The sequence below is a fragment of the Periophthalmus magnuspinnatus genome, chromosome 10 (genome assembly GCF_009829125.3).
Source record: "Periophthalmus magnuspinnatus isolate fPerMag1 chromosome 10, fPerMag1.2.pri, whole genome shotgun sequence".
NCBI classification, from domain to species: domain Eukaryota; kingdom Metazoa; phylum Chordata; class Actinopteri; order Gobiiformes; family Gobiidae; genus Periophthalmus; species Periophthalmus magnuspinnatus.
Genome location: NC_047135.1, coordinates 5235730 through 5256096, shown reverse-complemented (window position 1 = coordinate 5256096; position 20367 = coordinate 5235730). Strand labels below are relative to the sequence as shown.

Below are 20367 nucleotides of genomic sequence, written 5' to 3'. Positions count from 1 at the left end.
GCAGAACAAAAGCCGATTGTTCAAATCTGTGAAAGAGGCCGGCAAGATCATTGGGTCAGAGCAGCTCAGCTTCACAAACATCTTTGAAAAGCAGCTGCTGGGGAAGGCCCAGTCCCTTCTATCCAGCACAGAGAACCCGCTGCAGGAGGAGTTTGTGACTGTGAAGCCCTTGAAGAAGAGAACAGATTTAAGCTTTCTTTTATTCCTTATGGTTTAAATGCTCTTAATAATGTCTGGCTGTTGAATGGGATCTATGTTATATGGCAGAATCTTTTAGGAGGTCTTTTTTTTATATTTATTGGGCTTATTGGGTTGTGTCCAATGCGCCTACTAATGTCACTGTTGTCTAAATAACAACAGTTTTTGATTTGATCTGATGTGAACAAAACAAGTATATAGATACGGTTATACACTTTTGACTTTGGTCTTATATTAGAATGGTAGCAAATATTTTAATTGGCTAGGTACTACTGAACATTAGCCTAGTGTAAGTGCAAGATGCAAATTTCCTGATAATTAGAGATGGAAAGTGTATCAAAGAAATTATAGCATAGTAAGGGAGAGGTGCAAAAACAGAATCTTGAACATTTTGTCTATAATAAAAAAAACAACAACATAATTTGAATGGCCAGAAAATAACCAAATAAATTTCACATCCATTTTTAATCACATATATTTCTCAATTTTTATGTTTAATTTGTGATACCTCAACCTCATCCAAGACATTTACATATTTGGTCCAATTATGTATGATTGCTAATACATCCTCTAATTATTGTCATTGGGATAACGAAAAAAAAAAATGAAGACATAGATTTTTGTAAACAAATTGTCCGCCTCTACCTTCAGGGGCAATATACCAGTCACAACCTTTACATTTTCAAAACTTGTCAGATCAAAACGGTTTTCTGATTCACCAACATATCCTTGTGGTTTAGCTGCTAACAGCTGAGGTACTAACAAGCAACCCAGTTTAAACATGGACTCGGTCTCTCTTCAGTCAGCATCTATTTTGTATCTCAGGAACAATAACAAAGGCTGCACATCCAGCATTTCCCCTGCACTGTGTCTGTGTTGTCTGCTTTGATTGTAACTGGGTTCTGCTTTAAATCACCCCTCTGAAATGCCTCAATGTACACATCAAAAATAATGAACTACGCAGGGTTGTTCAAGTACTCTCCAGGTATTTCACCATTCACACAAGCAGCATTAAAATCTGCTGCCTCAGCCTCACAAGTGCGGTTCCTATAGACCTCTTTGCTCTGGCAGGTTTCAGACTTGTAAGCATTAGCCACTCAAGGTCTGGGTCATTTTTTTACTACCAGATGATTGCTATACATAATTCCTCAAGGCCTTGAACCTTGCAGTGTGTACTCAGAGCTCAGTGAAAGAGGCTGCTTCTATATGAAAGATATAGTTATATGTAGAGCATTACGACCAGAAAACTGCTTCTTTTTATTTCATGCAAAAGCTGACAAAATGTTTCTCCATAAAGAAATAATATTCAGATTTCTTCAATTATCTTCGTTCTGCTCTGGTAAATTACTAACTGTGAGTGAGCTGCATAGAATAAATAAGCACATGACATGCATACATATGCATACACTACATCTTTACATACCACAAAACAAAATCAGGCTGAAGCCATGGCCCTTTTTACAGCGTCACATGTCCCCTCCAATAGCTTTTTAACATATCCCATAATGCGCTATTATAATGTTGTTTTGCCATCAAAAACAGACCTGGAGCTGTGTTTTCTTTCATTCGCACAAGTTTGATACACAAGCCCTGCATATTTAGGCTCAGTTCTTCTCTTCAACAAAAAACATTCTCTTCCACGTTGTGATGTCATGTGGTAATACAGAAAGTGCTCCACTGTGTTTTTAAACTCCATACACCTTCACTAGAATGATTTTGATCATTTCAGTCCTGGAAAGGCCAATCTCTACTGAACTTAAGGTAAAAGGTAGCTGAAAACTACTACTACATGACATCACAAGGTGGAAAAGAGCATTTTGAGCTTTGGAGATGTAGACAACACATCCTTCCCTCTTAAATTGTCTTCAGCTTCCATGATTTCAAACATATTTTTGCCAGTACAAGTTGTTTTCTACCTTTATACATACAAAATGCAGCTTGACTGACAAGATTATAGAATTTTAATGATTTAGTGATTCATTGATTGATCAAGGCCTTGGATATTTCCATCCAAGGCATATTTGTTTAGTTTAATAATAATAATAATAATGGCTTACACTTGTAATGCGCTTTTTCAAAGCCTCTCAAAGCGCTACACTATAGTCATTATTCATTCATTTCCACACTTGGTGATGGTAAGCTACTACTGTAGCCACAGCTGCCCTGGGGCAGAGTGACGGAAGCAAGGCTGCCAATCTGCGCCATCGGCCCCTCTGACCACCACCTATCATTCACACACACACCACTTTCATACTAGGAAATGTGGGTGAAGTGTCTTGCCTAAGGACACAACGACAGAACTTGGTCCGAGCGGGACTTGGTCCGAGCGGGACTCGATCCGCCGACCTTCGGGTTGGGACCAACACTCTAACCACTGAGCCACTGTCACCCCAGTGGCTTCATTATATGAGGTCTACACACACTTGGTGTTTAGGTTTAGGTTAGGTAAGTAGTAATTATGGTTGAGGTTATAATAGTCTCCAGTAAATGGTAAATCAATGTAATCCCAAAAAGTATTGAATCCCAACATGTGTGTGTTTTCAAAAATGTAACTACATTTTAATACCAGATTAAAGTACAGCATTACTTTCACCTCTAAAGACCTATTTCATCTTGAAAGATGTATTTTTACAAGCCGTGTAGTGGCCTAGATCTTTTCTGTCTGAGCCTTTTAGACAAAACTTTGGTGGTTTTCTTCAAATCCGACAGATCCTACCGGGATTGGCAGACTAACATCAGTCACAGCTATAATCCTATAACCTCAAACCATTTTGTGAGTCTTGTTTGGAAGACAAGAAACTGTGGAGAAATGCAGCTATGAGTGAGAAAGGAGGAAGAGGAGAGGAAGAGGAGAGAGGAAGAGTAATTGTTCAAACAATGCACATGAAACAAACACAAACTGCACGGTACAGTCTTCAGAAAACTCAGATGGACTGTCTTCAAACAAAAGGAAGACAGATGTTTGTGGAGCTGCATTTTCAAAAAGAGATGAGTAAGTGCATAAAACTGCATGTTCAAACAATTGGGCCGTGACATATCCAGTTTCACACAACACTTTGTAACAGAGTGATGTTTTTATTCTGTTACGGTGAAGTTAATCTGTTTAACAATGTAACGGCGAAAACTAGGCTCACTATAAACAACCTATTAAAGGTTCTATATAAAGGTCTTCATCAAAAACATACCTGGAGTTGTGTTTTGTTTCATTCACACATGTTTGAGTAATCCTTTACAGCTACCTTTTACCTTTAGTTCAGTAGAGATTGGAAATCCTAGGGCTGAAATCATCCAAATGGTTCTAGTCAAGGTGTAAGGAGTTTAAAAATCACGTGGAGCACTTCCTGTATTACCGAATGACATCATAAGGTGGAACAGAGTGTTTTCTGTGACTTTCTTCCTTTATCTTTATTTATACAGGGGAACCCAATGAAGAACTTGCCTAAATATCCAGGGTTTGTGTGTTAAACGTGTGAATGGAACAAACACAACTCCAGGTCTGTGATGAGGAAACAACATTAGAAAAGTTAAGTTAATAATAAGTAATATAAGTTAATAAAGCTGACATGGACTATACTGCACGTTGCAATTTTTCTATTTAGCTTTCAAGACCTTTATTTGTAGTATTTTGTGATTCAATTGGGGCCTCTAGAATTGTATTGTATTTTATTGTAATGTATTCATTTAAAATTGAGGGTACAAATATCTACAATAATGAAATCTCAAGCTCAAGCACTTGACGATGTGCCACAGCACCAATGAAGTCATAAACTTTGGCCCACAGAAACAAAGAGATAGTGTTAGCATTTACCTCCAGTCTCTTTTTTAAAACCTTCAGGCTAGTAACTTTAACAGCCACATCAAATCAATAATATCTGCAGCTTTTTACCATCTAAAAAACACTGCAAAAATCTAAGGTATACTGTCTAAACCAGACTTGGAGAGACTGTTTCTGTCTCCAGTAGGTTAGACTACTGTAACAGCCTGCTTACTGGCCCCTCCAAATGAGCATTAAGACAGCAGCAGTACATCCAGAACACTGCTGCTCAGGTCCTGACTAGAACCATGAAGTACGAGCAACTTAAGTCCTGTGCTCAAGTCTCTGCACTGGCTTCCTGTGGCTCAGAGAATAGACTTTAAAGCAGCTCTGCTTGTGAACAACTTTCTCCATGACCTAACACCAAAGTACATCTCTGACATTTTACATCTCTGAGGACTTCAGGGACTGGCCTCCTGCTGGTGCCCAGAGTGAGGACAAAATATGGGAAATCAGCATTTCAGCTTAATGTAGCTAAAACCTGGAACATTCTGCCTGAAGATGTGAGACGGGCCTCTATTTTGACAATGTTTAAATCCAGGCTCAAAACAATTCTGTTTAGCTGTGCAAATGACTGAAAGGGTTTTATTCTGCCCTCTTCTCTTTAAATGTTCATTTTATGATGATTATTTATGTTTGGATTTGTTGTAGGCAAGGCAAGTTTACTTGTGTAGCACAATTTGTACACAAAGTAATTCAAAGTGATTTACAGAATATGAAAGACATTAAAATGACACAAATCAAAACATAAATAATCACAAATAATCATCATAAACTTAACTTTAAAGCAGAAGTTGTAGTGATTTTAACGTCTTTCTTATTCTCCGAAGCACTTTGAATTACTTTGTGTGTATTTTGCTATACAAATAAACTTGCCTTGCCTTGCCATTGGACGATGGGTCAACAGCCCAAAAGACCAAACTTCACACAGGAACAATAATAAATGCCTCAACCCTTCCCATAGTGTATGTGTTGTGGTTTGCCCTTTATGTCATCCAAGGCACTCTTACTATTTGATGTGCTAAAAGAACCAGGAAATGTGGGCTGTGTTTGGGTTGGCAGTCTGTCACATCAACACTGAGTATAATTCTGATGGCTCAGCAGACAGCTCATCTTCTCCACACTATTTCCCATTGACAGGCAAGCACCATAAACTATAGCACACCATAATAGGAGTCTTTTTTCTTGGGGACATCTAAATCTCACTTTTCCCACAGTTTCATTTGTCATTTTTGGCGCTGTGGAAGATGGAGTAATGGGAAAGATGATAATGAGGTGGTTTGGAGCCAAAACAACAACAAAATCTGGTTGGGAACATGCCAACTGCCTCCCTGCATGGGACTGACTAAATGACTCTCAACGGCTTTTCAATCCCTCCATGCCACTGTAGGTGCCTTCCATCATTTCTTGTTTAGACCTCATTCTTTTCTTCCCGTTCAGAGCCCCAACTGTTTGAATATATTTTAAAACGAGTGCCCTTCTTGTGACAGTGCAAATCTAACATCACACCGCTGTATCAATTTGGCAGAAATCCAACAACAAAGAAGCAGTAGTCAGTATTTTCTTTGTGCCAAATTCCAAACTCAAATGACTCCAGTATAATCTTCTCAATTTGAAAGTCACTACACATGTAACACAAACAGATGTTAATAATTTGCGTAACAAGTGTGATCATTCTGACTGTTTTTAGTTTAAGGATATCAACTTTTTACCCTCTAACTCTAGACACATAAATTTAAAACTGGTTAAAATCAATGGCCTTTAATCTTGCTTGTTCATGTTTGTGTTGCTGGCTACAAAAAAATGAACGTAATTAAAAGTTGTATTATTCACAAAGACTGCTTCTAAATGAGCAACGACTATACAGATATAAAGCTTTTTTTACTCCCAGAAACTTTATATCACTTCAAAGAGCTTAATTAAGTTTTAAACAATCCATTAGTTGTTGAGCAGCAAAAAAAAAAAAAAAAGATTTGCTGCAGCGGTCCAGTGAATTACTGCCAACACAATGCTTGGTTGTTAACATTTTGTCAGCTGTCATCAAATAAAATACTACTTATGGATGATGAAATGAAATGCATACCTCTCCATTTCATTACTTAATGTAACATAGGAGACACTGTAAAATCCCATAGGCAGCAGAGAATGATGTTTATTGTGATGTTACATTGGATTAAGGATTAATATGGAAAACAACTTGCCTCATTAATTCTTTGCAACTATTGGTGTTAATTTGCATGTGTTTAATGGAACCTCAATTTATACAAAAAACTTGCTGATTATTAATTAGACCTGCTTTGCGTTATCTCTTTTATTCTTCATTGAAATGATTTACACAAGGACAAAAAATGAAAACTAGCCTCTGGGCCAAAGAGGCTGTATAAAGAAGTGGGCTAAGCGAGTGTGATGTCGCCCATAGCGTTCGGTCAAATGAAGCTCATCGACGCTAGCAGTTATAGGGCGAATTTCAAGCTCAGTTCCATATCTGAATATCTGACCGCAAGTATCATAGCAACCAAAGAGCCAATCCGGAGTGAGGCTGTTGAAGTTAATGCCCCTTCCTGCTCGCACACCGGTTTAGCAGGGAGTGGGCATTTAGCGACACTGTCAATCAAACCTGTTGGTAACGACGAGGAAAGAGAGCATCTGATTTTTCTGTTATCAATGTTCATATCTTGATTTACGGACACATAAGTGAAATACAAAACAGGGTCATGTAGAGAGGGTTAATACAAACATTTTGAGGTCCGAATGAAGAGCCGCAGCAGTTACAGAGACGGGGACGTTTTTCAGTAGAAAGTGAATCGGAACTAGAGTCAATGGAGTTGGAAGCGAGCCCATGATCACTTTCTATTTGGAACACAGCGGCTAGCAGGTTAGCTATGTCCATTTATATATATAGTCTATATATAAAGAGCTATAAAAGTTAGGTCTGGGCTAACTCCTGCATATTTGTTACTGTAGGTCAATATGCACTATTTCTATAATAACAAAAATAATTAATGAATGAAATAATTAACAGCAGCCTTTGTGTTTGCAGATCTCTCTACCTTCTGCTACAGCAAAGAAAGACTTGCTAAATCACCAGTTATAATCAAGGGGCACAGCTATTTTAAAAGCCTTTGAGGCACAATTACAACAACCCAGAGTTCACACTAATAAACATTTGTCCTTAAGTGAACCCAAATGTGTAAAACTATTTACTTCCTCTGTGCCAGTGTGAAGTTATACATCCAGATTTAATTTAAAGTAATAAACAATGTAATGTGTGTTATTTATCAAGTCTTCGGAGCCAGATGTAAAAACCCTATTCATTACGATGAGAGTAAAGTCTAAAGTGGACTGAGGCTAATGCAGATTGGTGGGCAGTGTGGGTCTAACAGAGCTCACTCAGCTCTGATTAAATCTGTGATAATAACTGTACAGTCCATGAGTCACTCGTATTCATCAGACAACTGCATCTGTTAAGCAAGACAGCAGGAGGTACAGTTAAAGCGATGCGTGAACACTGCTGCATGAACACCAGTAACAGTGAAAGAGATTGTTTATTTAGCACTTGTTTACTTGAGTCTCCATTCTTTAATCTGCTTTTTTCCAGACAGACGCTCAGTTCAGTGCAGTGAATCCGGGGCTTTGACCAGCTTTGGAAAATTAGACGGCAAACAAAATGACAGACTCATCCCGGTGTAAGCCTGCTCCCTGCTCCCCCTGATCTTTTTTCTTTATCTAAGCAGCTGCTCTCAATCTGTCACACTGTTCTGTGAGGCGTAATTTGCCTAAATTGAGCCATAACGTGGCCTGTAAATGTAATTTTGTCAGAAACAGATTAATCCATATGATGGGATGAGAGCACGTGTGCCCCACTATGTGTATGTACATACAGTCTGCTGCTTTATGTACACTGTGTACTGCCAAGTCCGTAATCCCAGGGCCTTATGCTGAGTGAATCAAACAGTTGAACACAAACAAATCCACTCCTTCAAAATAAAGTTCATGACTCTTGCTTAACCTTGTTTAACTCTGCAATGCATGTGGCAAAAACAGTTACTATTCTGAGAAGGTGCCACAAATGTTATACATATTCCTGAACACTATTTTATAAGAGCACAAGTTTGCCTCATTCAACAGTTTGATTACACAGATCAGCACCGCTGTTGCACCACAGCAGATTCTTCCGGGAAGCCCATTAAAATCACAGTTGGTGCTGAAATCTAAATCCAAAAAAGTACATTGTTGACTGTTGTTATGTTTTGAGTCAAATGTGTGCCAAGGGCCTTCATTTAGTTTTTTTGGATAGAGAAACGAAAAAAATAATGACCCACGTGAGGCGTCTGTCTCTCACACACACAGATGTGTACTGAGCTGCTCCACTGACAGTGGTCTGACAGTTCTCTCCAGAGACAGGTCCAGCTCTGGCGACAGGTAGGCCTATTAAATATGGACTGCAGTGCAGCGATAGGACACCGCAGGCCATTAGCCATTATAAATATATAATTCAAAGCTCCTACATATTTCACCCTCCTGACCAAATCACATCTCCACATACAGGCCTTCTGATTAGCATCCGAATGCATCTCAATTTCACTGACTGTCAGGGCTCATTTTGAAAAGCATGGGTCGGGAGAGAAACTACTGTAAATGACCAATGTGTAAATGAAGCAATGAATAAATAAGAAATCCATCTGAGGCACTGCAGAGAGAGGAGAGGGCCTGAGAGGCACATTTTATTGTGAGCAGGACTCAAATATCAATCACTTCTGAACACTTTGATTGCAAAGTACGACCGGTGTCTTCTCATTCTCATTAACTTCTTTTTCACTCTCTGGGATGTTTTGTTTTCATCTCCAACCTGTAGCCTATTCATAATTCAAATCCTATCTTTCACATTGCTTCATCATCTATTTTTTTCCTACTTGTGTCAACTCACTAACCTTTATTTCATGTTTTTCTAGCCCATCCCTCCAATTCCCATTCCTAAAAACAAACAATTCACACTCCACTGGAGAGATAGCTCAAATATATTTATGGATCATAGCATCCCAAAGGCAGTCACCTGTAGTTTATGCCTTGGATCATGTTGTTTTTACTCCTCCCTGTGTACAAATCTGTAATATGTTTATTTTATCCATCCTCTCTCTCTGACCCTTCTTCAATGTCACACAGGGTGGTGGGTGTGAGTGTGTGGACATAAGGAGCGCCCATCAGTCGCTGAGGAATGAATGATTTGAGCAAAAATCGATACAAGAGACCAATTCTGAAGTAGCAACACCTCTGCTGTCTGACAATAACTAATGAGAGGTCCACCTGCACTTTGCAATAACAACAGATGTGTTTCATTATTTGATAAACTTTAACTTGTTACTGGCTTTTTTTTTAGGCAAATTGTGTGTGTTTATGTGTATGCTATATTTTAAACATCCAAGTAGACATGCTCTATTTGGCACCAAGGGAAAACATTACAAAACTAATGAGTTACCTGGCGTTTCTAATCAAGTTTGTATTAGAATAGAAATACAACAGTGAGATGATGCATCTGTGTTACCTGTCCAACCAGAACCACACGCTTTAACAAAACTTTACAAAGACAAATGGAGCCATATCTTGTCTTCCTGATTTCACAGGGAGCAAGACTGACAGGCAGATTAACCAATCAGAGAGACAAATGTTTTGTTTGTATCTAAAACAAACATGGCTGCTTACATAAAAAAGGGGAAAAAACAACAGGAAGAACTGAGGCAGATTTTTGCTGAATCAATGATCGAAGCACTAAATTGTTACTTATTTCAGGTAAAAGAAGTTATATTTTGTTGAGAATTATATATATATATATATATAATATATTATTATATATTTTGAGAATTTTTGAGAGGAGGCATCTTCTGCATTTGAGAAACATATGATACAAGTTAGCGAGTGTGATTGGATCGTCTCAAGTTAAGACGGAGGATTTTCACCATCTATTGTTTGGTTTCAAACCCTTCTGGACTTGATCAGAATGGCTGGTCAGGCAAGCATCTGTGTATTTGTATTGGCAGCTTAGACATCTTGTTTCATACCACAGATCTTATCACCGTGTGTTTTCAAATCAAATAGTTCATCCTTTCCTATGAGTATATACCCATAAAAACTGTATTTTCTGGCAATAGCAGGGTCTAACAGGACAGTACATGTGGACTGGTCTCTCTTACACTGATGATAATAATAGTGTGTGTGATTGTGTTGCTGTTGCTCTGATTGTAATGCTAGTATAAATGGAAAGAGGTGGGTGAGGGACTGTTGATTTCTGATAGAACAATTGCCATATCCTTTGACATTTAAAGGCAGTGTACCTGATTTTTACTGTCTTAAAGCATGGAAAACAGAACTAGTGCGTTTTGAACAGTTTGTAGTGGTCCAAAGGTATTCCTCACTTACCTTATTGATTGTAAACATCCTCATTATTCACTACAATGAGTTTATAATATTATAGTTTATTTCACAACTTTCAGAGCAGAGTTATGCGGTCACGGTAATGCTAACAACAACTTGCATATTTTGACCTCCAGAGCTGCTTATACCATATATCTGTACAGGAGGAAGACAATTCTTGCTCAAATCAGGTACAGAGCCTTTAAACTGTAATCACACCATGGCATATATGTGATATCTGTGGAGCTGTCATTCAAATACGCTCTTATAAAACAACAATCCACTTCCCACTGTGCCTCTGTGGAGGGTAACCTATTTTAGGATCAGACCCGACTTAAGCACGACAAAAAACATTTAAAACAAAAGTTGTTTAAATGGGTCAGGGTGAAACAATGCATTCATATTTTCTCTAGTAAACTTGCACTGTTATGTATGAGAGAAAATTCCAACCCAAATCTGACATTAAAGGCAATTTAACAAAGACATCTTTTTGCCTTAAAAGTCCACTATGTAACTTTTCTGGTGGAAAGTCTGCCACTTAGTTGTTTCCATGGGGATGTCATTGCTTTGCCTAAATGTGTCACTGTATTGTAATTAACCTAAATATATCCATAGAGACAGTTCAGCAGGTGACAGTTCAAGTTTCAGGTAAGATCTGTGGAGAAGTGGCCTCGTTTGCATGGTGTAATTGAAATCAATGCAAAATAGATCAGTCTAATGCTATTTCTGTACAACTTATCAGCCGAATGAGTCATATCTCCAGCATAGATTAGCTTTACATAGTTGTCATTGAAATTATTCCTCATTAGAGCCAATTGCAGATGTAAAACGCACTAGAAATGTAGAAATGTGGAAAATTAAAGGATGAAAAATGAAGGATGAAAACCCTTTTTCAAAACTTCCAAATAAGTGCACTATCCAGATGCCTTTGTAGTCCAGTAAACCGCTATGGTTTACTGGACTACAAAGGAGCAAATGCAGCGTGACAATACACTTTCATAATAAAAGCTGTGATATAAAAAAGCCTTGGAGCAAAAAGTAGTGATACCAGTCATAAAGTGCAAAGAGAAAGCTGCCTGCCAATGGATGACATAACCACAGATCACAGAACCTTTTAGCATAATCTCCCATTGAAGTAACAAAGGAGTTTACACAGATGGACAGTGGCTCATGAGACTAGCAAGACAAAAGTGGTGTATTGTGTTGCCAGTGCATAAAATCAGACGTCTAACCTTGTTTTTGGAAGAGATGGCTGCTGACAATCTCAGTCATGGAAAGCACCTTCTGTTTTTGGAGTTTCTCGGGAGGAATGCAGGAGTAGAAGTCATGCAACAACTGGCTGGATGGAGAATAGGAAATATATTTTAATACAGCCGCAGTAAAAACACACACACACACACACACACACAGAGATTGGGCAGCAGATTTTTAGATAAATATTGACTTTCCTTTCTTGGACTACATGTGACAGATATGGACAACTGCAAACCAGGAACAGGGCAATAGATAAACAGTTTTTGAGATGCCCTGACACAGTAGTGTATGTACAATTTTCCAGCTTCCAACACATTAACTTGAGTTCAGAATGTTCACTTGCTAGAAAAGGTTTATTAAAATCCACAGATCCTTTTGTAATTCCAGAAACACAAAACTTATACAAGATATTAAATTATTTGCTTTGGTTCCTCTGTTGAGTAATGAGTGGGGCTGTGTGAGAATATAAAATTAGACACGGGCTAAACACGGCTTAATGAAGACACAGGTAGAGCCTGAACCCAAATACCATTTTAGAATAATTAAAAAGGCTGGTTGGGAGTGCAGGAGCCACTTAGCAAGATTGAGCGCTTAGGAGCATGGCAACCATTCGATCTTCATTTGTTTTCTGTCCACCACTTTGTTTCATCGGCCCTAACTCTGCCACACAGTCTGCACACAGGCACTTTCAATGATTATAGAAAATACAGCACCATTAAGTACAATGTTCCTCTTTTGATTAGCGTTAGCATACATGTAGCATCAGTGCAAAATGCAGGTGAACATATCTTAGCTTTCATAATAGCTCTTAGTGACATTTAATCAAATCAAGGCAAACCGTGGCAGTGCTATTCCCATGCATGGCCAGACGTGGGTAAAATAAAAATGCTGGTTTGATAAAACAGTATTCCATTTTAAAAAGAATTTGTTAGGCAAATTTCAAAGGTCAATAAAGGTTTTTGTTTTGTTTTTTACACATATTTTGGTGTGATGTGTAAGCTTTTTATTTGACTGATTATGCTATTTAATTTAGGTGATCCATTTTGCGTGTCAGTTTGTATATGTATATTACGCACATTACTTTACATCAAAAGCACAACTTTTACACATCACACAGCATACTTCTGCACAACATCGTGACTTCACAAGCTAAAAGAAACTTGGCAAGAATACAACAACTTTAATGTCCACCTCTCAGTCCGTGATTGGTATTCACGCAACTTGTTTTAGCCTTGGGCACTTCTGATCAAAGATTCAAAAGGGACGTTGCCTTAAAGTTCAGGCTTGGGGTGAGTTTGCATGCCTATGTGTAGTATAATAATCTTTTTTTTTTTTTAGTTTTACGTGAAAGAATAAGCTCGGTGACTTATTGCCTTTCCAGTGGTGTTGCTGTGCAGATGTTGGAGGTAGCACCTCTGTGACACGGTGCTGGCGTGTTTTCATTTGCGGAGCTGGTGTGGCAGATGCGAATATTGCAAATAAACAGCAAAGACGCAGGTCACAGAGGGGTCAGCTGATAATGAACAGTGGAGCTGACAGGTCAAACATCTTAATTATTCTTTCACTGAAGTAATGAGGCTATGATGAGAAAATGCATCCAGTTTCAGTCGGGGTAATTGTGCTACACAAGTGAATGAAATGTAGAGCAGCTTCGATAAATGTGTGGTTAAATGATGGTTCTTTGAGGTCTCATTTTCTTTGTTAAATGGGAATCAAATGTGAATACGTGAAATATAAATCCTGTTTGACATACGGTAGACTTGAGGCTTACCTGAGCAGTTTACCATCAAAAACCTTCTCAACATCTTGGAGCACGGTTGGAAGGTATTTCAGGGCAGCAACCTGACAACATAAAGAAAACCAGGTTACATACTTCACACTACTTCTATATAATCAACTTTTAAATTAATTAAAGTTAAAGTTAAAGTTATTCATTATTTTAATAGGAATTCAATGGGTAGTTTGTTTTTTGTTTACAGCATGACAGTTAAAATTAAATAGGAGTGTTTTTCTGCTTGTATGAGGCACATTAAGCATTTTGGAGCTAATAGAAGCTCAGTTACTTTGGCAAGACACTTCCTTCTATGTGTGAATATTTTATTATGATTCTGTGTTTGGCTGTAGGCACAACCAGGCAAGCTGTAAATTAACAACTAACTGTTGTGATTCTGGATTCAGATGTAAAACTATCTGAGTGAGTGAAAGCCTTTATGAGGATGATTTTATTATTATGTTTGAATACTGCCCAGTTCATATCTGCAACTTTGACACTATACAGTACATGGTCAATAGAAACTTAAAATTGGAAGAAGATAGGAAATTAAGTGTCTACAAATGAAGCGTGGACATATTTACCCTGTTGAGCAGAGTGGTGGTGTAGTCTGTTTTCATCAGATTGTTAATAGATTCAAAAAGTCTTTTCAAAGAGTCTTCAAACTCAGCTTGCTCCTTTCCCTCGTATAGCCTAGGAAAACAAAAGAATTATTTATATATCACCCTAGGTAAGTATGTCAGAAGGGCATCTGATATAAAACCAAATCAATACATTATGTGACTCATGCAAACATGGGGAACTATTGTTTCAGTTTTATGCAGCTAAAACCTGGAACAGTCTTCTTGAAGATGTGAGATGGGCCTCTACTCTAACAGGCTAAGTCCAGGCTCAATTTGGTTCTGTTTAGCAGTGTATATGACTGAAAGTTTTTATGTGATTTTAATGTCTTTCTTATTCTGCTAAACTATTTACTTTGTGTACAAATGGTGCTATACAAATAAACTTGCCTTGCCTTGTCAGTACCAGAATTCAGACCGGTAGAAGTGGAGATAAAATTGGAACAGAATCTTCAAAATGAAAGAAAATCTGAGAGAAATACATAAATCGTCCTTCCTTCAGCACCATAAAGGTTAACTATGAAACAATGTGAATATATTTATTTTTAGGGTCAAAAAGTTATCTCCCAAAGCTCATTTCCACCTGTTACCCTGCTCTCTCTCTCCACCTGCGAACTGTCCATTGTCCTCACTGTCTCACTGGGATTCCATGGAGCTGTGTGCCCATTAATTACAATGGGAGTTATGAGTGCTATGGGGACGGATTACCACGTGCTGAATTTAGCAAGTGGGATAGGATTAGGCCTAAAACACAAGGTATTATCACTGGCTTTTACAGGGTACAGTTCTGATTGTCCCGTCTAATCCAGTCTAACAGTGCGTGTAAGCGTGGGAGTTTTCAGCACTGAGTAATAATAATGTAGCCCATTCTCACATATACTGTCCTAGTTGAGCAATGCTTTATAGATGCACATTATGTTATGGTCCAAAGGCAACAACAGATATACCACAAACTCTGCAAAATGGACAGTAAAGTTTTATGTCAAAGAAGCTTATGTGTAGTATTAGGGAGAAATCTAATATTTTGTTTGCTTAGGAAGTCATAGGGAGGTGATATGTTAAAAGCATATAAAATGTGCAAATGGAAGTGTTTGTAATGTTTAAATGGCTGGATCAGAGGCCATGCAATCTATGCAATTGCAGCTCTCGTTGAGTGTTCCCGTGCTGCAGTGGTCTATAACTATGAAATATTGATGCTTGAGTTAATGCAGGTGGTGATAGAGAGATGCCATAATACGCTGTGGATTGAAAGGTAATGTGTTTGGGGTCATTATATGTAATATATATATATATAATCCTGTGATCTGTCAATTGAGAAACATGATTAAAGTGATTTGGTGCAGTACTGTATAATGCAGCTCCATGATAAATACTGTTCACTTTTCTGCATCCACTCCTCCTTTTGGTCAGTCTCCATCATGACTGAGTGACAGCCAAATTTAACCAATTACACTTAAGTATATGAAGTCCAAGTAGATAGACTGACTTCTTAAAAGGCCCATATTACACTATTTCTGATCTATGCTACAATGTTTTTTCCTCATTACTAGCATACACAAGCATCATTCACACATGTTAAACACACAAACCCCGCAGAAAGCACCCTGTCCCACGTTGTGATGTCATTTGGTAATACAGGAAGTGCTCCACTGTGTTTTTAAACTCCATACACCTTCACTAAACTCATTTGGATAATTTCAGCCCTTGAATTTCCAGTCTTGACAAAACAAAAGGTAGCTGTTAACTTGAAAACTACCACCTCATGACATCACAAGGTGGAACAGAGCACAGGAGATGTAGACAGCCTAATGACACAGGATTACTCAAACACGTGTGAATTAAGCAAAACTCAACTTCAGGTATGTTTTTGAGGAGGTAACAACATTCCAACGTGACTTAAAGCTGACATGAGTCCATTTTGAGTAATATAGGAATACAATTCTCCATTGTTTGTAACTGTTTACTGATGCCTCTTGACCGCGTCTTTCTGAATTAAGGGACTTTGCTGTTAAAATAGTGGTAAACAATAACGATAAACAAATCAGTAGATTCAATTATTCCTGACAAAACCCACCACTCATTTATGACCACACGAAACTGGAACATGTGATTGTACAACGTGGACATGCAAAAGTCAGCAACAGAAAAGTCACTTAGTTCAGCAAATAATATTCATGACAGATGGAGGGCAGAAAACAGATGAGACTAGCAGATGAGGCTGCGAATGACAAAAAGAGCAACTACGATTTTAAAATGGCCGAGATGAAAATGAAAAAAGTGAATTAAGGTTTGATGAAGGCTGCAGTGGAAGAGATTCATTTCAACATTATACCATATGTCAGCAGTTATATTTCAAATCTCTTGCGTGACACATAATACTCTTATAGCTTGACAGATGAATGAGCACTGGCTGAAATGTCTAAGAAAACTTGAATCAAAATTATGGATATATTGAATCAAAAGAATCTGTTTTTTGAGATGAGGGGGAATAATTTAGGACATAGAAGGATGAAAGGGAGAGGACACAAGGGCAGAGACACAAAGGAGGAATGGAGAGCACACTGCTGCTTTAGGGAAGGAAAAGCGATCCAGACTACAGGAACTAGTCCAAGCAAAAGCTGCAGCGTGAAGGACAGACAGAGGTGAAGGCAAGTCCACAATTTACTACAACAGTCCAGCACACTTTCTGAAGAAAACAGCACCAAATACTGACTGAACATGGAGAGCATTTGACAGCCACCTACCATTTCATTTTATTTTTAGTTAGTCCGCCTGTCTTTTGTTGACCAATGATTATTTCATTGTCAGACTTTCTAACTTTTTGTTGGTTAAATCAATTTTGCCCTGCAAGATGACTGCTGTTGTGATTTTGAGCTCTACAAAATAAATTGAATTGAAAATATTTGGTTTTCTCTCATGAATGACAAGGCCAATGCTGGAATGGGGAGTGAAATTGATTTTCAAATGTGATTTTCAAAGGGATATATAGAGGAGATGCCATTGGTCTGTATAGGGAAAGAATAAAGGTGATAATTTAATGCACCCACATATATGCATAAATTCACTGATGACGGTGCCCTGGTGTTTGAACCTAGAATGCAAATGCACACCTATGGACAGGAACAGTAACATACACAAGATTTGAAAGTATGAGTCACTATATTAAAGGTGCACTATGTACATTTTCTGGTGGAGGGCCTACCATCTTTTTGTCTCCACATGCTCTGCTCTGGAATGTCCCACAGTGTAGCATTTAATGTATCTTTCTCCTTGGAGACTAGCAGCCAACACCCCAAGTTACAGATCTAATCTCTGGAGCACTGAGCTATTCTTACAAGGTATTCTTAAGTCAAAAAACAACTGTAATTGATTAATGTTAAACAGATAATGCTCAACTATGGAACATTCGAGGCAAAGCAATAATCTTCATGGACACCAGCAGTTAGAGAATCTCTCACCAGAAACACTACATAATGGATGCACCTTTAACACGTTATGTAGAAAATCCTTACTTAAAGTACAGCAGGGCAGACATCTTCTGATGCCGCTACAAACTTTTATAAACCATATAACTGCAAGAGCCATCTGATATCCTGAGTTAAACCACTGGATCAAAGAACAGGGTCTGAATGATAAAATAAAGCACCATTCAAACAAATGAGAATCTAAACTTTCAGAAATGTTTCTTTAGTCTCTTTCTCTCAGTGGGCCTTTTGTGGAAAAATAGCTTTAAGCCCAAATCCTCCCTAGGCTATTGTGGCTGACACCTGTATAAGTCCCTTTGGCTGGAAAAGCCTTAAGTAACCCACAGGCAAACATAGGATAAAATAGTAGATGGTGGTTTTGACTTGTCAGCATCAGTTTGCAAGCCGCAGTTATAAATGGTGTTTACATTTATCGAGTAGCGCAGCTCTTGGCTCAGAACCAGGGGTGTCATAAGTCTCTGGTGTTGGAGGTTGGTCTGCCGCTTGGTGTTTCACTGTCTGCTCATTCAGCATCCCTGCCCCATCATTAGCCCCACTACACCACTGCACTTCATCATCAATGCTTATTAGGGACATTAGTGCTGTAATCAGCAGCCCGCTCTCAAGGGGGCGTCAGAAAGTATTACTTTAAGGTTCCACTGTCAATGTGCTGTGAGGGCATGTCCAAAGAGGTGTGGGGTTGGACGGTAACAGCAGAGTTAATGGCTCGATGAGAGACCAGCAGAATCAAATGAGACCCAAAGTTCCAGCAATTAGTCACAAAAATCATGTATATTTGAACCCTTTACATAAGAATGATAGGATCTATACATTTGAAATGTATTAGATGCAGAGAGGTATTAGATACCAAAATTGTATGTGGGCCACTATGAAAAGTAACAGACCTATTCAAATGCAAAAAATATATATATTTTAATTAAATTAGCTTAGGAATGATACAAAATACCACTGTTAAACCCTTACAAATTCTGTACTGACATTGAAAATGTTGAGCATGCAGTAGGGTTAATATATGTATGTCACATTTGTATTAATGCTCTGGTTTTATTATTAATAAGCTGGAGCCACTTACTGGGAATAGAGCATCCGTGAGCGCACAATAAACTTGAAGATATACTCGAGGGCTTTGAGAGTCCGGAGGATGGGCTCGCACTGTTCCCCTCGGCTGGACACATCCAGATATCTCTTCAGCACAGACATCAGCTTCCTGGATGGAAAATCATATGAATGACGTTATTATCCAAAAACATTATAGGGAACAAGATACATCAAATACATAATGACAGACAAGTCATAAAGTTTAACCATGCAGGTAAAACTGTAAGTGAATTTTGTGATAAAATGCTAATCTATTTTTGGGGCAGCTGGAGAGAGCAAAGGAGAGAAAATAAAATGTGATAGGAAAGCAGGAGGAGGCAGAGAAAATGGTATTTCACACCTCAACAGATGTACCTTTTACTGAGGTTTGGATTTGCCTGGAGAGGAATGGTATAAAGCAGCCATGTTCCAACACATGTGCCCCCTACAGGGCTTTTATCCTTAAATAAATAAAGCCTTTTTGAGTAAAGAGTGCATGGAGAGCTCTGTGTAATTTAGAGGTCTGTCTCAAGGGTGTGATTTAAATATAGTCACTGTGTTAGCAGACGTCTTTTAGCACCTGAATGGACTATTTCTCTGCAGGAGATTTACTATTTTAAACTGGGGAAGAAAGTTTAAAGTTTAACTAAATGCCTCTGGCTAAACAAGAGGCAAGTGTTGATAAACTTCTTTCACTGTGAAGACACACAACAGCGAGAGACTAATGACAGGCAGCAGGTATCGGAACATTAACACTATTTGATGTTTTATTTAAAATTCCTATATTATGCTAAATTGATTGTGAGTTTTTAGCTGTTGGAATGTTGTTTCCTCATCAAAATACCTGGAGTTGTGCTTTGTTTCATTCACACATGTTTGAGTTACCCTTTATTATGAGTCTGTCTACATCTCCAAAGCTCTAAAATGTTCTGTTCTACCTTGTGATGTCATATAGTGGTAGTTTTCAAGTTAACAGCTACCATTTTCCTCTAGTTCAGTAGAGATTGGCAATTGCTGAGTTTATTTATCCAGATGATTTTAGTGAATCTCACGCTCCATCCCTCAGCGTGAGATTGACAGGCGGATCAGTGCAGCGTCTGCAGTGATGCGGTCGCTGTATCGGTCCGTTGTGGTGAAGATTTAATGACCGAAAGGACAAGATCGCGGATACAAGCGGCCGAAATGGGTTTCCTCCGCAGAGTGGCTGGGTGCACCCTTAGGGATAGGATGAGGAGCTCAGTCACACGGGAGGAGCTCGGAGTAGAGTCACTGCTCCTACACGTTGAGAGAAGCCAGCTGAGGTGGCTCGGGCATCTGCTCAGGATGCCTCCTGGACGCCTCCCTAGGGAGGTGTTCTGGGCATGTCCCACCAGGAGGAGGCCCCGGGGAAGACCCAGGACACACTGGAGGGACTATGTCTCTCGGCTGGCCTGGGAACGCCTTGGGATCCCACCGGAGGAGCTGGAGAATGTGGCTGGGGTGAGGGAAGTCTGGGAGTCCCTGCTTAGACTGCTGCCCCCGCAACCCGGCTCCGGATAAGCGGAAGAAAATGGATGGATGGATGGATTTTAGTGAAGGTGTTTGAAGTTTAAAAACACAGGGGAGCACTTCCTGTACTACCACATGATGACACAAGGTGGAACAGGGTGTTTTCAGTTTGAGAGAAGTACTCAGCCTAAATATGCAGGGTTTGTGTGTTAAACATGTGTGAATGAAACAAAACATCACTCTGGGTTTGTT

At 38.8% G+C, this 20367-nt stretch overlaps 1 protein-coding gene across 1 annotated transcript in view; it reads right to left on the bottom strand.

The window, feature by feature from the left end:
• The window catches only part of LOC117377252 (dedicator of cytokinesis protein 2-like), a 96793-nt gene that overhangs the window by 60659 nt on the left and 15767 nt on the right, over positions 1 to 20367 (bottom strand). Inside the window, exons 21-24 of the mRNA XM_033973634.2 lie at positions 18623 to 18757; positions 14030 to 14138; positions 13446 to 13516; positions 11653 to 11759 (exon numbers count right to left, since the gene is read on the bottom strand). Coding sequence (XP_033829525.1) covers positions 11653 to 11759; positions 13446 to 13516; positions 14030 to 14138; positions 18623 to 18757 — 422 coding nt within the window. The remainder of the gene's footprint in view (positions 1 to 11652; positions 11760 to 13445; positions 13517 to 14029; positions 14139 to 18622; positions 18758 to 20367) is intronic.